The 19,760-nt window shown below is 44.1% G+C and overlaps 2 protein-coding genes across 10 annotated transcripts; one reads left to right on the top strand and one right to left on the bottom strand.

The window, feature by feature from the left end:
• On the bottom strand, positions 1-7,914 carry LOC105561763 (probable cytochrome P450 6a13). 9 transcript variants are annotated; one of them, XM_012012052.1, is made up of 6 exons: positions 7,822-7,914; positions 4,083-4,497; positions 3,398-3,977; positions 3,105-3,326; positions 2,663-2,914; positions 1-847 (listed from the first exon to the last, which is right to left on the bottom strand). In XM_012012052.1, exons 2-6 carry the CDS (start codon positions 4,431-4,433, stop codon positions 681-683), a joined length of 1,572 nt encoding a protein of 523 aa, XP_011867442.1. In that variant the 5' UTR covers positions 4,434-4,497; positions 7,822-7,914; the 3' UTR covers positions 1-680. The 9 variants fall into 9 exon arrangements, with proteins under 9 accessions (XP_011867442.1, XP_011867441.1, XP_011867436.1 ...); XM_012012051.1 differs by having other exon boundaries at positions 7,771-7,865; XM_012012046.1 differs by lacking the exon at positions 7,822-7,914 and adding an exon at positions 5,716-6,422.
• Positions 7,915-9,184: 1,270 nt separating this feature from the next.
• LOC105561762 lies at positions 9,185-19,478 on the top strand. The gene is made up of 13 exons (XM_012012044.1): positions 9,185-12,266; positions 12,685-12,873; positions 13,139-13,374; positions 13,632-13,843; positions 13,914-13,990; positions 14,098-14,294; positions 14,377-14,537; positions 14,628-14,796; positions 14,874-15,067; positions 15,133-15,262; positions 15,323-15,512; positions 15,594-15,736; positions 16,414-19,478. The coding sequence occupies exons 1-13, from the start codon at positions 10,868-10,870 to the stop codon at positions 18,475-18,477; spliced, it is 5,361 nt and encodes a 1,786-aa protein (XP_011867434.1). The 5' UTR covers positions 9,185-10,867; the 3' UTR covers positions 18,478-19,478.
• Positions 19,479-19,760: the final 282 nt, after the last annotated feature.

Genomic DNA, 19,760 nt, shown 5'->3' with positions numbered 1-19,760 from the left:
GTGCAAGTTGATAAATTGTATACTATACATTGTACAATCGTACATTGTCGGCAAATTTTTTAAGCGTTCTGATTTGTGTACATAAAGTAGAAGCTTGAAGCGCGCTCCGCGAACGTATCCAAAAAGGAGGGAAAATTGACGAAGTTGTTAATCGTGTGCTCTGGTACTAAAATCGAGAAATGTACGAAAAGTGAAGAAAATCACGTTTGACTTATTCTGGCAAATTCAGAAGTGTATCAGCTCACTCGCTATTTCTTTGACTGAATACGATAATTTTTCGCAGATATCGCAATAAAAATTGTATTTATGCGCGTGGCATAAATCCATAATGCGCGATTGCAAAAGTTATACAGGTGGAACATAAATCGTCGATAGCTTCGATGATCTTGTTTCGTTTCCCTTTTCAAACGACGAGAATTCTTTTACGGCTCTAGATATCGGATTTCGACTCAAAGCGTCAGAATTAGAAGGAACCAAGACACAAAGACTTGTCAGCAGAGCGAAAAGAACTGATGTGACTGTCCGATTGAATTCGCAAGAAACAGCCGACAGCTGACGCTCTATTTTCCCGTCACGGATTAAGTACATTATCGTAGCGAGTTTATATACGCGTCTATTTTTAACGTCATTCACCGGTTTCTCGAAGGAAAGTCAAAGAAATGCTAAAATACAATCTGCACCTAGGAGAACGAGGTGATGGCGAGCCAAAATCCGGCCTCGCTCGTGGTCACGAGACTCCGTCTGCTGAACTTGATCGGCACCGTCGACTTGTCGCACTTCTCGACCCGATGATCCCTGAGGAACGATATTATCCCCATCTTGATCTGCAGCAACGCGAACCGCATGCCTGGAAAGGTTGCGAAACCGTCATAATTGCGTCGCGATTACGTCGGTTAATTGCCGACTTAACGACGAAGCTCGAGGCGGGCTTATCAAATCGGGATGCGAAGGCGTTCCCCAGCGAGAAACGACTCGTCGCTCGACGCCGAAACGATGTCGAATCGACGTCAATTTGACGGCGTCGACGTCGATTCGACATCGATCGACGGATCATTTCTCACTGGGTCGCATCGAACACGCGCATACGCTACACTATCAAGGTCGTCGTCCTCCGCCGCATAAATATGCACGCTCAGGCGGTCTCTCGGCCCTCCCGAGCTAATAATTGCCGAGCGAGTTATTTAAACGACGAATTTCGCACGCCACGCGACAGCTACAATACGCAATCTGTCGTCTCCGTTGATTATTAGTTGAATTAACGATCGGTCTCCAAGATAACGAGTCGGAATATTGGCTGGACGTGATTCAACAACGTTGGCACGCTCTCGCGTCAAGTTGTGACGGGCGGAGATAAGGGGGGAAAATGTATGAATCGATAAGAGGAAATATATGAATCGATAAGAGGATCGACGCGCGTTTGGGAATTCTACAGTTGGAGGATTCTAACACGAGACAGCAGGTTTTCAAAATTCCAGTCCAAATTCAATCGCAAATTTTTTTTCGCAACGATCACACGATCTAACAGTGAATTTTCCACTAAACAGATTTTACTCTACAGGTAATAAATTCATGATGAAGTCAAGATGACGTCTACTAATTGAGCGGAAACCTCGCCATCTCATATTAGGAGCCTGTCTCATAATAGGCGACTTTCCTCTATTATTTCTTATCGACATTGTGAATAATTCTGTCGCGGTCCTCGAGTGCTGACACCGGAATCAACAGGCTTTTTTTTTATTCGGACGACGTAGCATGTGATATCGCGCGACGTAATACTGAGTCAGCGGATTATGTATTCTGGATTGACTGTTTGCTTAATCCGCTACTCGAGATTGTACTGCGATACCGTTCGCAGCCGGCTTATGGAAAGAAAGAAATAATTTCATAATTCAGACTCTAGCGAACCGCTCGTGCGAACGACACGAGAGTCCGAGAGCTGCTCCTAAAATATATTTGGTATAAATAATGTCGAGCAACTCCCCTCGGATCTGATAAAAACGTAAAATTTACGACATTTCAAACGAAATTCAACGCCCGCGCTAACACCGGCGATTCGTACCAAAAACCGTTTTTAGAAGAGGAAATAGATACCGTGAAAACATGCTGTGATAATAGAAAACTTCTTGAAAGTCTTAAAGTCTTTCCGCGATGGTCGGAACGAAAGTTCAACTCAAAGCGAAATATACACGGAGAGAATTTCCTCTGAAAATTTATCCTGAAGATCGCGTGATCGTCGGGCGACATGGTATTTTGAACAACTTTATGAGAGTTTGTTGAAAGTTTACCATACATTTAACTAGGAAAACGTATACTAAGTGTAATTACTAGTGAAACGTATGGTAAAATTTCAAAAAACTCTCGTAAAATTCTTTGAAATACCGCGTTGTCTCGCGATTACAATATTTTCAGGGTAAATTTTAATAAAGGAAAATTCTCTCCGTGTAGTAAAAAAGGAAACTAACAGCGAATTCGGTTGCTTGCACTAGTGCGCACTGAGTGCATACTAGGGCTTGTTTACAATTAGAGAAAATAGTTCTAGCAACTATAATACGACACTGGGATATAAATACACGCGTAAGGTTTGCTTCATAAAGTCGTGAGGACTGTCATAGAATGTAACTACACTGTTCCTCTCCTAGCCGCTTTCTCTGAGAGTCGGTACCTATGCAATTTCGTGGCCCTTCCCCAAATGGAAGATACGTGTAGGAGTGTCTCGTGCGTTTATTCTCCTCCGTGAATCTCTCGGGATTGAATCTTGCCGGATCGGGATAGTAATTCGGGTCGTGATGAAGGCCGTAAATCGGTATGATGACCCGCATGCCGGCCGGCAGCTCCACACTGCTGTTCGGTATCTGGTACTTGTACTCGCATCTCCGAGAGAGCAGCGGGGCCGGCGGATACTTCCTCAGGGTCTCTACGCATTTTGTTTTATATTTCTACAAAAATTTCCCGATTATCTACGACGTTTTTATTTTTACTGCCGCGGCCGGCGATTTCTATCGCGAGTAAAAGCGAGGTCTCGTTGCTCGCGATAAAAAGATTACGTTCGGAGAAATACTTCCTTACTCTCGGATTTCTCGTCAACGATACCACCGGGTCCGTACCTAATATTACCATGTCGAGATACTTCATGTCCTGCACCGCGTCGTAAGTTAACTTCCCGCCTCGTGCCTGTATGGCGTCGCGTACTTCTCGCCTGGTCCTGTCTTGGATCTCCTGGTTCAAGGCCAGCTCGTACAGGCAGAACGCGATCGTGCTCGATGACGTTTCGTAGCCGGCGGCGAAGAAGACGAACGCTTGTGCCGCGATACTGTTCTCGTCTAATTCTACAAATAACGCATCTTTTAGCCTTCGTGAGCATAAGTACGTACACTCCGCATCGGAATCGGCAATTTACCGGTCTCCCTCGCCGCTTGGGCGTCCTCGTCGCTGCAGATCGTCGGGCTGCCGGCTTCGTTCTCCAGAGTACCCTTGTTCCTCAGCTCGATCAGCAGGTCCATAAAGTCGTGCCTGGTCGTGCGGCCGTTGTTCTCCCGCTGGTTGATCATTTGCGACACGACGTCCATGAAGAATCTCGTGACGCTCGGATCGACGAGCTGTACGTCCAGCAGCTTGTACAACCTCGGCATGGCCGTTCGCAGCATCCTCCAGAGGGAGGTCTTATAACTCGGCTTCGAGAGCATCTTCGCCGCCCTGTGAAACTCAGACTTGTTGTCGGTGAGCGCGTTTATCTGTATGCCGAAGGCGCAGCTGCCGATTACGTCGATGATGAACTTGGCGGCCAGCTCCCGCACCTCGACCGTGCGGTCGTCGTTGCGGCTCGCCTCGCCGATGAGTCTCCGCAGCTCCTCGCTGCACTCCACCAGCAGGTAGAACATCCGCTTCAGCTTGCCCGACGAGAACGCGGGCGTGAGTTTCGACCTGAGGCCCTTCCATTTGCGCCCTTCGAGATTGAACAGGTGCCCGGAGAGCGGATCCTGGCGCGTGCACCAGATTAACGTATTTTACCAAATATCCTAGGTAGCAGTTAGCGTTTCGGCGATCGCGAGACGGGAAGGAAGAACCTATTAATTGTCGCGTACCTGATCGTTATTGACCGGAATCCCGCGATTCAAGAAGCAGGGGAAATCCTTGACGAATATGCTCCTCACCAGATCGGGATCGCGTACGATCAGCACGGGCGATCTCACGCGGAACGCGCCGAAGAACCTTTCATCCTCGAACCACTGATACATCTCTTTCACGCCTTCCGGCAGCGACTTTCGGAACAGGAGCAGGGGGCCGAAGTTCCCGACGAGCACGGTCGGCTTTTTGAACGGTACGCCGCGGCATTCCCAAAAGTCGAAGGTGGCCGTGAGATAAAAGTACAGGCTACCGAGGAAGAGCCCAATAAGCAGAAAAGGGTCCAGCAAGACCGCTACGATGCCGAGCATTTTCAACCTCTGCTCAACGCGCAAGTCTCAAACAGCAGCCCACCGTCTGATCTCTAATTTACGGCTGAAATAATAAATGTTTTACCTTCTTATCAATTTCATCTTCAATATAGGTATGCGATTAATGCGTCTTGTCCGTATGCCCACAGAAAAGATTTCCTGATCCGATGCTACTACACTTCGATCTGTTATAAGATAAGATCGATACAGCGATAACCATACTTATTATTGAGAAGGGAATATTTTTTAATCTTAAGTGGAAAGTATTTAAATATAGAATAAAATAACATTGGTGCATGTGCTACAACTTGTAACGCATCAAAAGAAAATTTATTCTAAGTGTAAGAATATATAATCTTTAATTTCTAGAGGAAGGTCTATGAGATAGGCTTTCAACGTTCAAATTCAATCACAAATTTTTGTTTCGCGACGATTACACGATCCAACGATCGATTCTCACTAAACAGATTTCACTCCGAGGGCAGTAAATTCATGGTGAAACCATTGATGCCTATTAATTTAGCAGAAACCCCGCTATCCCATATTAGGAGCCTAACTCATAATAGGGGACTTTCCTCTATATGTCATCCTTATCTCAATATAGTAAGTCAATTTTATTTAATTCGAGGGAGAATTATTGATCGTAATATTGTTTTACTTTTTTTTACCACATGTTAACATTTTCTCTAATAAGTTTAAATACGTCAAGGAAATTGTCTTACTATCGGGAATTCTTTCTGAGTTAGTATCGTGCGTTAAGTTGTTAATGTATACTGTTTCGTTCGATTGTTTCCTCGACGTGAACGGGTTACTCGATTCATGCCGCGCTGAATCGCTCGCGTCGAGTATCGATTCGCGACGTCGTTGAATCGTCCTCGTGCGGTCGGCGGGCTCTTCGTTTGGCTACCGAGATCTATTTTTAAATTCGTTTTACAAACGTAAACACTCGACCGCGCAAGGGAGCGTCACGCGCCACGAGGAGAGATTACGATGCTCGTGAACGCGCAGTGTTTGCGACAGATCCGATTACGCGCGAGAGCCTCCGGTTGTACATACACAAAGTCGCGCGCGCGCGGATGTTTTAACGCGGACGAGTTCGCTTCTTAACCACCTGCTGCTTTCGAGAGTCAAGACACTAGCCGCCCGCGTTAACCAGTTTCCGTCGATTTCCGCCGTGCAAGTGCCGCGCGAACGTTTCAGAGATGTGTTTCATATATATGGAAACAGTAGTATTTTAGATTTCTTTGTCGTAATTTTACAGTTTATATCAACGTCAAGTTACGTCTTCTATGCGAAATGAAGAAAATCTTGATGTGCGAAGGATAAATACAAATTGAAGCTAGATAGCACGCGCAATGTTACGGTCAAGTCTATTGAAATTCCTGATGTCATTTCGATAACGGAGCAATATAGATTGGCCCCGGTATCCGCTCTCTTACGCCAATGCGATAACTTGAAATTCCACACATTTAGATAAGCGACAATCGCTCATTACGTCACCGCGTAGTTCGCGGCCGCACTCCGTGTTTTCTTTTCCTCGCCGAGAGGATGAGCACTCACTCACTGGCATTCCAAGGAGCAATAATTCAAACGGCACCCAAGTCCCGTCCGATCTAACGCGAGGAAAAGTCAATCGCACCGAGGGACATTCCACGGCATAATTTCACCCGCGCCGGTCGCGAGTTCTCGCTTCGCGCGGCGCGATCGCGGCGATCTCGAGCCGGCGGTCGGAGGACCGACCGCGGCGGCTCGCGAGGAGACAGCTCGCGGGAGAAGAGACGAGGCGCGACAGCGGGAGAGAAAAACCGAGTATAGGCGCGTGTATTCCGAACGTGTAACGCGGATATCGTCGCGCCGTATCGTTCCCGCGGAAAGGCTTGACCTCCCGTCGGCTGACTGGAAGGCATGAACGATTGGCCACGCATTTATAGAGACCCTCGCGGCCTCGGTCTCGCGCCGAGCCCGTACGGCCGATCTGATACCTCCGCGGATACGCTCGCGGGTTATCTTCAAGAGACTCGCGCATCCCTCTCCGTCGCCGGCATCGGCCGTGCCAAGCGAAACACCTCGCGCGCGCGCTCGACTGTCCGTTCATCGCGTAAAGGTCGAATCAGACTAGCAATTGCTAACTCGGATTGGATCGGGATTGGCGATTGACGATTGTCTTCTAGTCAATGAGAGTCGATTAAATCGCTGGCTGGTTTGCTCTCATTGGCTGAAAGACAATCGCCAATCCTAATCCAATCCGAGTTGGCAATTGCTAGTCTGATTCAGCCTTTAAGGTCAAATCAGACTAGCAATTGTCGACGTGAGTTAGACTAGGATTGGCGATTGACGATTGTTCTCTAGCCAATGAGAGTCGATTAAATCGCTGGCTGCTTCGCTCTCATTGGTTAGAAGGCAATCGCCAATCTCAATCCAATCCGCGTCGACAATTGCTAGTCTAATCCGGCCTGAAATCTTATTCTACAATGAACGCAAAATGCAAGACGCTAAGCCGCAACGCAAGAAATCGACCAATCACAGTCACATATGACAAGAGTAATCGACTGTCATTGACCGATTTCTTGCGTTGCGATTTAGCGTCTTGCATTTTGCGCCCATTGTAGAATAAGCTTAAACTCGTTACCTTGAACCACGCGCTTCGAGTAGCTTCGGCGGAGGATAGAGAGAAGCGAATCTGGATAAAGCACGAAAGAATGTGTATCTTTGCGTGGAAATGAATTTTTCAAAACACGGCCTACCGGGTTTAATAAAAATTGTCCCGCTGAACAATCTGACGGGTTAATCTAATCTTTTACAAAGAAAACGTTCACTCGCCCCCCGATGGCCCGCAGAACGTGACTGATTGTTATCTTTAAAATATCACTATGATACGCGCACAGATAAACGTAGATACTCCGATATATTTCTATATCCCATGTAAATAAAACAATACGGGACTGCAGCTCGCTTCCAGTCGTTTTTTCGCACTAGAGAAAAAGACTAACGATATAAGACGTTTTATTCTTCCTCCTTTTTCCACTCTTCGAGCTAGATCGGTTACTCGTCTGGTTAAACAAGCATGCAAAGCTGAGAATAACGCGGCTGAGAAATAAGCAAACTTCCGTTCCCCCACAACGTCGGTTGTTATTTGCGCATTTGCTTTGATATCGATAAAACATCAAGCGCGCAAATATTGCGTTAAGATCTAGACGCGCTGGTCCGTCTCTCTCTCTCACTCTTTCTCGCATCGCGACATGCATCGCAAATGAAAATAGATTTTCCTTTCACGTTTATCCCTGCAATGTTGATCTCCTCGATGGAAACAGATGGCGAAGCACGGGGAGTCACTTACATTCCTTGTCAACACTTATTCGACTTGTGCCTGCATTTTCAATTGACTCACTCTTTTGTTTCTGCCCCCAATTATTTATGATATAAAGACAATTAAAGTTGTAATGCGCTACGATCACTGAAGTTTAGGCTTTGACTAAAGAAATTCTGGAGAAATCTTGATTGATAAAATACAGATATTATTACCTCACGGTTGATAACGCTTCGCATTGTATTAGATGTGAATGCAAGCTTATTTTTCTCAATCGAAACTACTATCTTATCGAGATCTTCATCGCGATCGAGAGATCTCTTATTACATTCTGAAATAATAGGCCGTAAGTGGCAATAAAATATTATTTATTACATGATGAAATCTTGGAGTGTATACGTAAAAAGATCATTGACAATTGCGTTTTGCAATATTTCGTAAGAATTTCTCAAAATATCACTAATTTTTTTTAAAATCGTATTATCGTTAATTATAAAAATATAACTGTTATACTCTTCTCGTGCTGCACATGAGACATGAAACAAAAGTTGTATTAATAAAGAGCTGCACGATTATCCCAAATAAGAATAAATAATAAATTACTAATAAACGTAGTTTTATATTTATAAGTTTTGAATAAGCTTATCAAGTGGAGAGAGAGGAAAAGATATCACGTCACTGACCAACAGCTGATAAATGGCCGACTATTGATCCTGCTGCCTGCTACAGAAGCGACTGGTTCCGTTGCTTCGAAATGTTTCGCGAATTGTACAATACGCGGTGCGAATTTTGCGAATATTCTCCTATTTTCGTTCAATCGAAGAATTTCTGCGCCAACATGATCTCACTGATCGAGACATTCGAATGTTATGAAAAAAGCAAGCGAGATTTTCATAGATAAGTCACATTTTCGTGAAACCGTGTAATTTTTCGCGTATAAATATTTCCAAAAACTAACCGAAAAAAATCTAAAAAATTAACATGCTGACGTTATTGATAAAAAAAATTATGACTTACATTTCATGTAATGTTTCTTGATTCTTTTTACTCTTTACTATATACCTATATTAAAAATAACAGATTCTTCTTTACACGTGCTTGCAAATAAATCCTTCGAAGCAAAATAAATACTAAAATAAGTTGTTAAAGAAATATAAATTATTAGACAAATATAAATATCAATAATCAAGCTTTTTAGTCGACATTAACCAGCCAGTGTTTTAATACAGAAAATTTATTGGGAAAAATATTACCTCAGCGAGGGTTTGAACCTGGGCTTTTCTACTCTCTAGGCGGGCGTCTCAATATAAATATAGTAACATAATACAAGTAATTATGCATATTTAAAAAATTGCATTAACTAGCATGTTTTCAGAAGAATTTATTAATCTAAAGATTTGTGACTTGAAGACTCTGGACGTGCAAATCGCAGATTGCCCATTTCGTTCTTATTACTGAAACAAATGATCTTCGCTTGCACATTCTCCGATTTATAGCAATGTAAGTTTCGAGTCTGAAGAAGTGGACATTCCCACTGGCTAAACTTGGCAGCAAAATCTGAGAATTTGAACAGCTCTTCATTGTGTCTGCGCATTGTTCTACAAATTGCTAAACTAGACGGCTACTATTAGTTCAGCACAAGTTTACGACCTAAGAACGAGTTTTGAAAAATAGTGCGGGAATAAAATCGGCTCTATGTGATTATTACATCGTTATAATATCGTTGTACAATATCCATCATTATAATTATTACATCGTTATAATATCGTTGTACAATATCCATCATTATAATTTCATCTTTCATTGTAATTTTATGTCTGAAATATTTCGATGAGATGACGTTTCGTCAAACATATAGAGGAAAGTCGTCTATTATGAGATACACTCCTAATAGCGAGATAGCAAGGTTTCTGCGGAAATTAATAATAAAAAAAGATCGTGATTGAATTTGTACGTTGAAAACCTGCTATCTCATATTTAGAAACCTATCAATATGTGAAGAGGAAGCATACGCGAAAATACATAATGCTTTGAAATTCTTAGAATCGCGATTACGATTAGTCCGAGTACATGTCGGGTTTTACTAGTTGCAAAGGCCAGTGTGAGCTTTGTCCGTAAATTTCGCCATCGTTGTCGACCGAGATTGACTAAATTTGCAGTAAGCGGATCAGCGTGTTCGTTTGCTGCTGTCCCACGACCTAAATAGGACTATGAATAAATAATCAGCAATCGTATTCATTTGAATGCAATCACTGCTATGGAAGTCACATTAAAATTTCATTACTTGTTGCCCGAAAAATTATAAGATTATTCATATTTTAGTCATAATTAAAGAGAAGGGGAAGTTAATAAATAAAAACGAACATACGAGATTGTCGGCACATTAATGCTTATTAAAAATAACATCAATCCGCCAATTTTTCACCAATATAGTTGTAAAATATTATTGTACATTATATACTCAATAGCTTATTTAAAATGTTTTTCGCGATGGTATTTTTATTATTGCATTGTCACGAATCGAATTCTCACAACTGTACGCTATTTCCTAAATCTCGAATTATTTCGCGGCGACAATAAAAAGCGGCAAATTCGCCAGGTACGGCATGGGAGCATCACCGAAATTTTACGGACCACCGTCCGTGATCCTTCGATATCTTGCGTAATAAATCCGCGCCGGCCGAACCGCAGCGGCTCCGGCAGCGTCGATGCAGTCGGAGCCGCGGTTAGAAGAGGCCGCTGCCGCTGCTGGCGGTCGACCGCCTCGAAATGTTGATGCTAAATAAAACTTCTAGCTACTTGGGCCGATGCCATGCGCTCTAATTTCCGCGAAGGCACGGCCGGCTGTGGACGTGGTGGCCCGGGGTTTGCCACGTCGGAGGGCGATCTGCGCGACAGATCACCGATAGATCCTAGGGATTCTTCGCGATCGCGAGGCGGGAAGTGGAGATTGCGGAGAAGACGGAGAAGCCGCGAGTGAGAAGGCGCGGAGCCGTTCATCTTGGGCGGTTTCTTAGACGGGAAGTCGCTCTCGCGCATCACGCAACAGGCATCATCGGCAGACGGTGGTTCGAGCCTTGCGAACAACGTCCGGTCCTCGCCTCTTCCATGTGAAGGCTGCCCTGTCATGGCTATCGCCCTTCTGGGCAAGTGCGCCGCGCTGCTGGGTCTCGTCGTACTCTACGCCACCTGCTATGGCTTCCGGATACGCGATGTTGTACCGCAGACGCACCATCAGACTGTCTGCGTCCCGGCGCATGGTAGAGCCTGCCCAACGGACAAAACGGTGACAACTGGGGGACCGATGCATTCGGTCCGGAAATCGTACGAAGGCACGGTTCCGCGGACCATCGCTGGTGGCCGGAAACCACCTGCCGAGCCGACGTCAGATGCGGAAACGGTAAGAATTCGAATTGAGAAAATAACTCAACATTCAAGAGACAGGGGCACGACTGGATCTACGCCGAGGAGCTTCAGGATAGAAAGTGACGAGATGGATGACGACAAGGAGGAGGAAGAGACAGTTGTGGAAGTGGTAAGCATGGAGGAGGATGAGCAATCGGTGGGGGATTCCGAAAGAGACCAGGAGGACGGACAGACAGATGAAGACGAAGAAGAGGAAAAAGCAACTGAGACTGAACTATCAGATCAAGATGCTGAAGATAAGAAAAAGAAAGTAAAAAATAAGTTTTCTATTGACGATAATGATGAAGATGAAGATGATGATGAAGATGAGGATGAGGATGAGGATGAGGATGAGGATGAGGATGAGGATGAGGATGAGGATGAGGATGAGGATGATAAAACGACTTTTAAAGGAGATTCGAAAAAACACATTAAAGAAGAATCAAAAGAAATTACAAAGACTATGAAATACAGTAAAACCGATGATGATGACGACGACAAGGAAGAAGAAGGCAATAAGAAAGAAAAAGAAAAGAAAGTAGCCAAAATAGATCAACGCAAAGTAATAGAATCGCCTAAAAAACAACTTGTCGTATCACATAAAAAACAAGAGAAAGAAGATAAAGAAGAAGATGATGAGGAAGATGAAGATAAACAGTCTGATACAAAAGGAACCACTCCAGCACCCAGAAAGTTAGAGAAAGTGAGGCTCGCTGATAAAGATAAAGCAAGGACAGCTAAAATTTTACCTAGCAAACCCGAGGTGGAAAAACCAAAGCAAGAAGATAAAAAATCAGCCGATGTTACGAAACCAGCGGTTTCGAGCGTGAAAAAGACAACCGAAAGCGCGAAAGAATCCGTCGACAGCACGAAGAAATCAGTCGAAGATGCCAAGAAATTAACTGAAGGTACGAAAAAAGTTGAATCGATTAAGGCTACTCCTAAGCCTAAACCTGAAACTGCAACGAAGACAGTCGAAAAATCGAAGACATCAGTGAAACCGGAAACTTCACCTGCACCGAAGATTAAGGAGCAGGCGAAACAACCGGAGAAGGCGGATGTCAAAAAAGTAACAACGAAACCAACTTCGAAGCCGTCGAAGGAAGTTTCGCAAGCGGAGAGTGAGTATTGTGTGAAAATGGTTCGATACGAAAAGCAAATTTATCCGAAGATGTTTAGTGTTTCCGCGTGTGTATGTGTGTGAATAGGCGCTTGCGGAAGTATCTTAAGTAATAATCTAAGGTAAAATCCAACGGCCGTACAATCTTTTATTCGCTAAGCTTCTCCTACGCGTGGAAATTCCGCGTTATTTCCTTTGAACAGCTTGTGTTCTAATGGGCATTTAAAACGATTTTCCTTTTCAGATAGACAAATAGATGTTTTTAAAGAATGTACGTTCTTTAACTTTATTTCCTCGTTCATTATAAAAGTAATCTTAAAATTTCAAAATAGATAAATGCATCTCAAATGTCCAAAATGAGGTTTGTGAAAAAATTTCGCATTTCTATTTTATGTGATTAATCAGGTGGTATTTTTTAGAGCAAGAAACGAAGCCGAAATCGAAGAAACATACAGACGCGCCTGTTACATTGTCCGAAGTGAATGATGCAATTCTGCGTGTGCCGACCTTCGTGCCAAATTTTACGAACGTTGAAAATCCGGAATGTCAGCAACATGGCAAGATATTCCTCCGACAATTGAGAGGTTACAAGTTGTGGGCGCTGCAAAGTGAGTCGATTGACCGAAATAACTGTTTATGCTATTTTAGTTCAGACGCCAAAGTTATTGTGATTACTTCAACTAAAAGGCGTTCAACGTTCGAGCTAATAACGTTTATGTTTCTGAAAAGGATATATGGGCATTATTGAATTATCAAAGCTTTTTAATCGAAGCTTTCAGTTTGTATTTATATATAGATAGCCCGAATGTCTCTCTCTCTGATCTCGAAAAATTGCATCGGTCTCATCGATCCAAAGATCTGTCTTGCTTCCAGTGTTAGACTCGAGCGCGAAGATTCCGTCGGGCTTGTTACGAGGAAACGCGAATCAGTTCGGGGATTACGATCAATGTTTGGGTGTGCTGGCGCATGTTAAAATAGACGAGAAGACGATAAGAATTCAAGGGAAATATTGTCTGGCTACTGTGGACCTGCACGCTTCCCATTCGGACATGAGGCTGCCAGTCAATCTAATGCAAGCCCGCGCTTTTATACGAGGAAATATGTACGACGTAAGAGAAGTTTTGCTAAAGTTAAATGAAAATTAATTATGGAAACTCGTATCTCGTGCTACATGCGAGCGAAATTAAAGAAGAGATGCAGATAATCGATTTAAAGACTCTTTTTTTTTAATTCAGAATCTCTATTTCAAAATTGTCTCTCTTTGGTACTCTTCTTATAATAGAAGGTCTTAAAATAATCTTTTCTAAAATTTTAACAACGTTCCTTTGAATTAGAAACTTCCCAGCAACTTCGTTGAATGTTTCAGCCAGGTCATTTCATTCCAAAATTCACTACATTTAATTGGGCGCTGTGTCTACCCGCGGCGTGTTCCGCCGAAGACGCTGAACGTGCGTTAGAAAGTACCTTAAAGGATTACAATGGAACTGTAGGGATTAAATTTACGGTGAACGTCGATCCTAACATGTGTTACGTCAAGCAAAAGTCTCAGACCTACTCGAAAGAGACGATCGGCGTCTTGTGCGTATCTCTTTACTATACGACGAAGAAACGCAATTGATAAATCCATTGTTGCTAATTTATTTTGTAGGTACTTTTACGCTATGATTGTTTGTCTCGTTATTATAGCGACTGTGAGGGATTACTTGGTGAAGACGCGAGGGAAAGGTACGTGAATCTCGATAAGATAAATCTCTTACGAAACTGAAATTAGGTTTGCCGGAATATTACAATACAGCGGCGACTATGGCGTAATGCACGCATTTCCTCCGCAGGAAATTATTCTGAGAGGATAATCATGTCATTTTCCTTACGAAGGACGATTAAAGCCTTATTGAAGGAAGCGACGGACGCTGCGGATATTACGTGTATCCACGGAATAAGAGCGCTGGCTACCATCGTTCTTTACATTGCCCACCAGCTTATAACAATTTCCCGAATACCATTTAGCAACCGCGCTTTTCTTACCGAGGTAAGATCGTTGGAACAAAGTTCGCCTTTGCAAAGACCGCCTCGACACATCGCTTCATTTCTTGAAAACGTTGCTCAAACAGATCGCCAATAGTCCGGCCAGTTCTATCCTGCGAGTGTCGCTGGTTTACACGGACGCATTTCTGCTGCTGAGCGGTGTTCTCACCGCTTACAACATGGCGAAGGAACAGAAGACTCGCGGTGAGATTCGCTGGTTTTGTCGCTTCATTACCAGATTCATCAGGTATTTCAGATTCAATGGAAACGAGAGAGTCCTCGCCGTTTTCCGCCCGGGGGAAAAGGACCGCGTTGATCGTTCTGTCATGCTCTTCAGACTTTCACCGGCGTTGCTCGCGGTGGTTTTCTGGTACGCGTTCGTGATGGAGCACGTCGGCTCGGGCCCGCAATGGAACAGCGTCGTCACGGCGAACGCGGAACTCTGCAAGAACAACGCGTGGACGAACCTGTTGTACGTGCAGAACTTTCTCCCATTCGAGGAGATGGTGAGTAGATCGGCGGGCGACGGATCGAATAGTGTTTATAAGCTCTTATCTATCATGGGTCGATGGATCTTTTACAGTGTGCCACGCACACGTACCAGTTGGCCTTGGACATGCAGCTGTCGCTCGTGGCGCCTATCCTGGTCTTCTTCCTGCAATACAAGCTCCTCATCGGTATCCTTCTGATGACCTTCCTCATCCTGTTATCCGCGACTCTTCGTTACGTAGCGACAACGAGCAATTATCTGTCTCTCGTCATCTATCACGGGATATCGTGAGTACAACGTTTCAGGTGTCTCGCGCGCGACCGAGTAATGTAGAGTGCCCTCTTGATTTCAGATTGAAACGCCTTTACAAGACTGCCAATTTAACTTACGCGCTGCCGCTGCACAGAGCGACGCCGTACCTCTTCGGCGTCGGCCTCGGCGTGCTGCTGCATTACACCGGGAAGAACGTCAGGATTCACAGGGTACTCTCTCTCCCAACGTAATCGTAATCGCGCGTGATCCTGGCAGCGTTCTAATTTCAGGTGTTAGTGATCTTGGGTTGGTTGATTGCGACGGCCTTGGGCTCATGGTCGTTATTTTCACCCTGGCGTCAGGCCAGGCGAGATTACGTGTACGACGCTGAAGAGGCTACTCACTATGCAGTGATCGGACCGGTGCTGTGGGCCGCTGCTCTATGCTGGTCAATATTTGCCTGCTTCACGGGGCACGGAGGTCCGTTGTAACGCTGCGGTAACAACAATTGGATAGGCGTGTAAATAGACAGGCGCACTGACGCAATCACTCGCTTCGTAGGCGGTGTTAACAGATTCCTCTCCAGCTACTGGCTAGTGATCCTCAGCAGGATATCGTACGCCGTCTACCTGACGCAGTTCGCAGTATTTTTCTACAATGTTGGGACCACGAAATTCTCCGCGGAGTTTCAGCCTCATAGAGCAGTAAGTCGTGCGGACGAAGCGAGAATACTTTACCAAGTCTTGAGACTGCGAATTTATTAAATTTATATTCTCACCGCACATTTAATGCTAAATCTATCTGTCCGACTATCGCCTTTCGTATAATACACACTGTCAGTTTCCGTATTAAATATTTCTCATAAAGTACAGTGAAAAAAAGGCTTGATTATAATAGCTTGGTTAATGTCACCTACATCTATGACGAAATAATTTCAACTAAACGCATAGGTTATTATGACGATATAAATTGGTTAAACGCTGCAGAATTTAGTTGGCTCAACTAAATGCAGGTAGCAGGTTTTCAAAATTCCAGTCCAAATTCAATCGCAAATCTTTTTCGCAACGATTATACGATCTGACATACAATTTTCTACTAAACAGATTTCACTCCAAGGGCTATAAATTCATAGTAGAACCAACAGATGACGCATATTAATTTAGCAGAAACTCCGCTTTTTCGTATTAGGAGCATATCTTATAATAGGGGGCTTTTCTCTAATAAGGACCGAATTTAAAAAACTGTATTACTGTATGCATCTCACAAGTTTGCCTAGAATTTTTTTCAGTGTATAAACGACATTTAAAAAATTATTCAAGCACGATTCTCAGAATCGAACGGCGACAAAGTATGCATACATGGATACATTATTCATTTGCAGATTGATCCTCTGGAAGTGGCGATAGTGATAGCCGCGTCGGTCGTTTTGACGTTACTTTTTGACCTTCCAATGCAGGAAGTGAAGAATGTCATAATGGAAAGTACAGACGTTTCGACGCTCGGTGTTTCCGAAGAAGAAAAGGCACGCGCGAACGAGGATAAAAACGCCGAATCCGTCGAAACCACGAAAGTGGCGGTCGAGCACGCAAATGTTTTCGAGGATGACGAAATCGCGTCAACCGGGTGGGACTGGCAGAAGGATATAGCTCACGGTGCTACCATTCTCGAGGGGCACGACACGGAAGAGGAAATGGTAGACGTGCCGACACTGAAGAAGGTGAACGGAAGGCGAATGTCATTCATCGATCACGATTCCGAAGAGGTATCGAGCAAAGATCGAGCCAAGCTAGTGACGAGAAAACCATCCAGAGACACGGAGAGTCACGCGGAGAGTCACACGGAGAGTCACACGGATCGTAAGATAGGCGTAAACAGCCAGAGATACGCCACTGATGACTCTGAAGAAGAAGCTATTGAACTTCTCAGAAATAAACGAGAACATGACGAGGCTGTGGCTCAGCGCAACAGGCGTTCGTTATCCAGGACCAAAGAGAACAAGAGACCATCGTCAAGGAATAGCGAAAGCGAGGAAGAATGGCAGCGCAGAAAAAAGATCGAGGACGATTCGAGGCAGTCCAAGAGATCCGAGTCCAAGGGGAGAACGTCGGCCAGGGAAGCGGACGATCGTTCTTGGGAATTCGTCGGAAAGGAAGGTTCATCCGCGAAAGAACAACACGAATCGAAGCCGCTTCTCGTGAGACCGGCGGATCTTACGAGAAGAACATTCTCTTCCGAGAGCGAGGATGAGCCGTCGGCCCAAGCGAGAACAAAGCCGGTACGCGTTTCGAGTTCCGAAGCGAAGACGAGCGACGAGGAGGAATGGGAACGCGAGTTGGGGATACGGAGGAAACAGTTTATGGAAAAACTGATTGCTCAACAGCGCGAGTCATTGGTTGAGGGGGAGAAAGAGGCCGGAGGGGAGCCCTTGCAACGTAGATCCTCAGCGGAGGGCAGAATAGCCTTGCTAAGGGACGATATCACGGATGAAGATAACATGGACTCGTGGACCGTAAGCGTTGGCCCGCGGATCACGCTCCTCGGGTCCTCTCAGGAACCGAGTGAGCCCGAGGAGGATGGTATCTACATGCGGCGTAAAGAATATCGCGAACAGGGTCCACCATCGAGAGAAGAGAGTCTGAGCGAGGAAGAGACCAGCCAGGACACCTCGAAGAGACAATCGTACACCAGTGGTAGTCAGAAAACGTCCCTGGAAGAGGAGGACGACGTTAACAGCTATAACTTTATCCTGACCAAGGGAAGCAAGAGAGAATCCCTGCAAGATCTGTCGCAATTGTCGCAGGAGGAACTGGCGAGTGCCGGTTGGAACGTCGTGAAGAAAGAAGGCGAGCTTGTGATCAAACCGACGTCGACCGGCTTATTCAAACGAGAGTCCATCGTGAAGAGTCAGGCGAGCGAGGAGGATCCCGAGTACCTCCTGCCGGAAAGGCCGAAACTGGTTCAGCAAGAGCGGGAACATCCCTTCAAGAAAGCTTGGCAGATGCAGAAGTCTAGATCGGAGGAGGAAGGCTCCTCGGCTTACAGCATAAAGGATTCCAAAGAGCAGCAATCCGAGAATAAGGCGAAGGAACCGTCAATTAAACGCGAGCATAGCGGGGAGCATAGCGGGGAGGACGAGGTCGAGTTGTTCGCCAATGACGACTCGGTCGAAGCCGTCGTGGTGCTGCGAGGTAGAAGCACCGACACGGAGGATGCAAGGACCAGCTCGACGAGATCTGGCACGGACGAGACAGATTCGACCTCGACGGAATACAGTGGAGCTACGCGCGAGACAGATCGCAGGCAGAGCTCGAAATCGGAGACCGACGAAGATTCCGCGAAATTTAATTGGCCCGGCGAGGAAGGGGAGGAGGTGGCGGAAGACGAAGCTGACTGGAGAGGGAAATTGGAGGAAACGGGCTGGGACTGGGAGCGCGAGGAAACTTGACGAAAATGACTTTAGACGATTGCATAGAGTGACTATATCTTACCTTCAAATTCGGTTGAAGGTAAAGACGGGAGGAAGCGGTGACCGGATCGTAGCGGTCAAATGGGTTGTGCGTTTTGCAAGAGGTAAGATACGCTGGCGAAGATACATGGAGAAACGATGGAAATTTATATTAATCGTTATATCATATAAGTTAATAAATTATGAAGAAAATATTCTATACGTATTGTTTTTTTTTCTATTTTTTTTCCACTGGATTCCATGCCGTTTGGATCAATGTTTCGTGTACGTTGTGTGTGTTCGCGATTCATTTACAAACCACTTGTTAATTTTTCACTTTAAGAAATTCCGCAAAATATCCGATAAATTTTCAGAGATAATTATAATAGTAATTATTAAATAATTCGTAAAGTTTGTTTTCTTCTTAATACTATAAAATAGAAGAATTAAAATGACATTATTATTAGTATTATTTTGTCCACGAAAAGTTTATAAATCTCGTCTCACATTTAAAAGAAGAAAGGGGTGACGCGCAAACGGGATCGATATAGAATACATCATTAAAATGTAATCAGAAACGCATCGTTGTCTTCCAATTCTATGGTCAGACACTCTCGTTAACGCTAATTATGAGATTTCATAAAAAAATCTGTGAGCTATCCGTCATTTAATCTTTCCGTTAAAAAACGGATGTTTTGCGAATTTTGTCCACGATTTTAACGAAAAGCCTTTTCATTTCATATCACATTTGATATTATTTACGACTAAAAAGTAGACACATAATTACGCAATATTAAATTAACTTTAAAATTCAGATTCTGCATTAGCCTTTCTAAGGGAAATATATTACGAATAAAATTTTACTTTACAATAGCACAATATAGAGTTTATACATCACATAATTATATATTTTTAGTGTTTTGTACGGTGCGTAAAAATTCTGAAAATCCTGACTGTATATGTCACATCATTTCAATATTGAAATAAAATATTATAATTTATATAATTTCTTTATAGTACGGGGAAGGGGGTATTGAATGCTAAATATAGCATTTAAAAAATTAATCGTTTATCGATTTTAATATGCTGACGACAATGATTCCATCTAAATGAAACTGTTTTATGTCAGAATGGAAACCGGCGTGCAGAACAAGATGGGAAACGGTATACGAATCCACATTTTAGATTACAATTATTAAGCTACCAACATCTTGCTTGGACCTAAAGGCGCTCTCGTTTGTTGGATTTATATCGTAATGGTCCCATTTAACTCTATTTGAAAT

This window comes from Vollenhovia emeryi, unplaced genomic scaffold (genome assembly GCF_000949405.1).
Source record: "Vollenhovia emeryi isolate VEMERY1.0 unplaced genomic scaffold, V.emery_V1.0 DF939201.1, whole genome shotgun sequence".
NCBI lineage: Eukaryota > Metazoa > Arthropoda > Insecta > Hymenoptera > Formicidae > Vollenhovia > Vollenhovia emeryi.
Note: the sequence above shows the minus strand (reverse complement) of the source record. Positions and strands in the feature narration are given on the sequence as shown.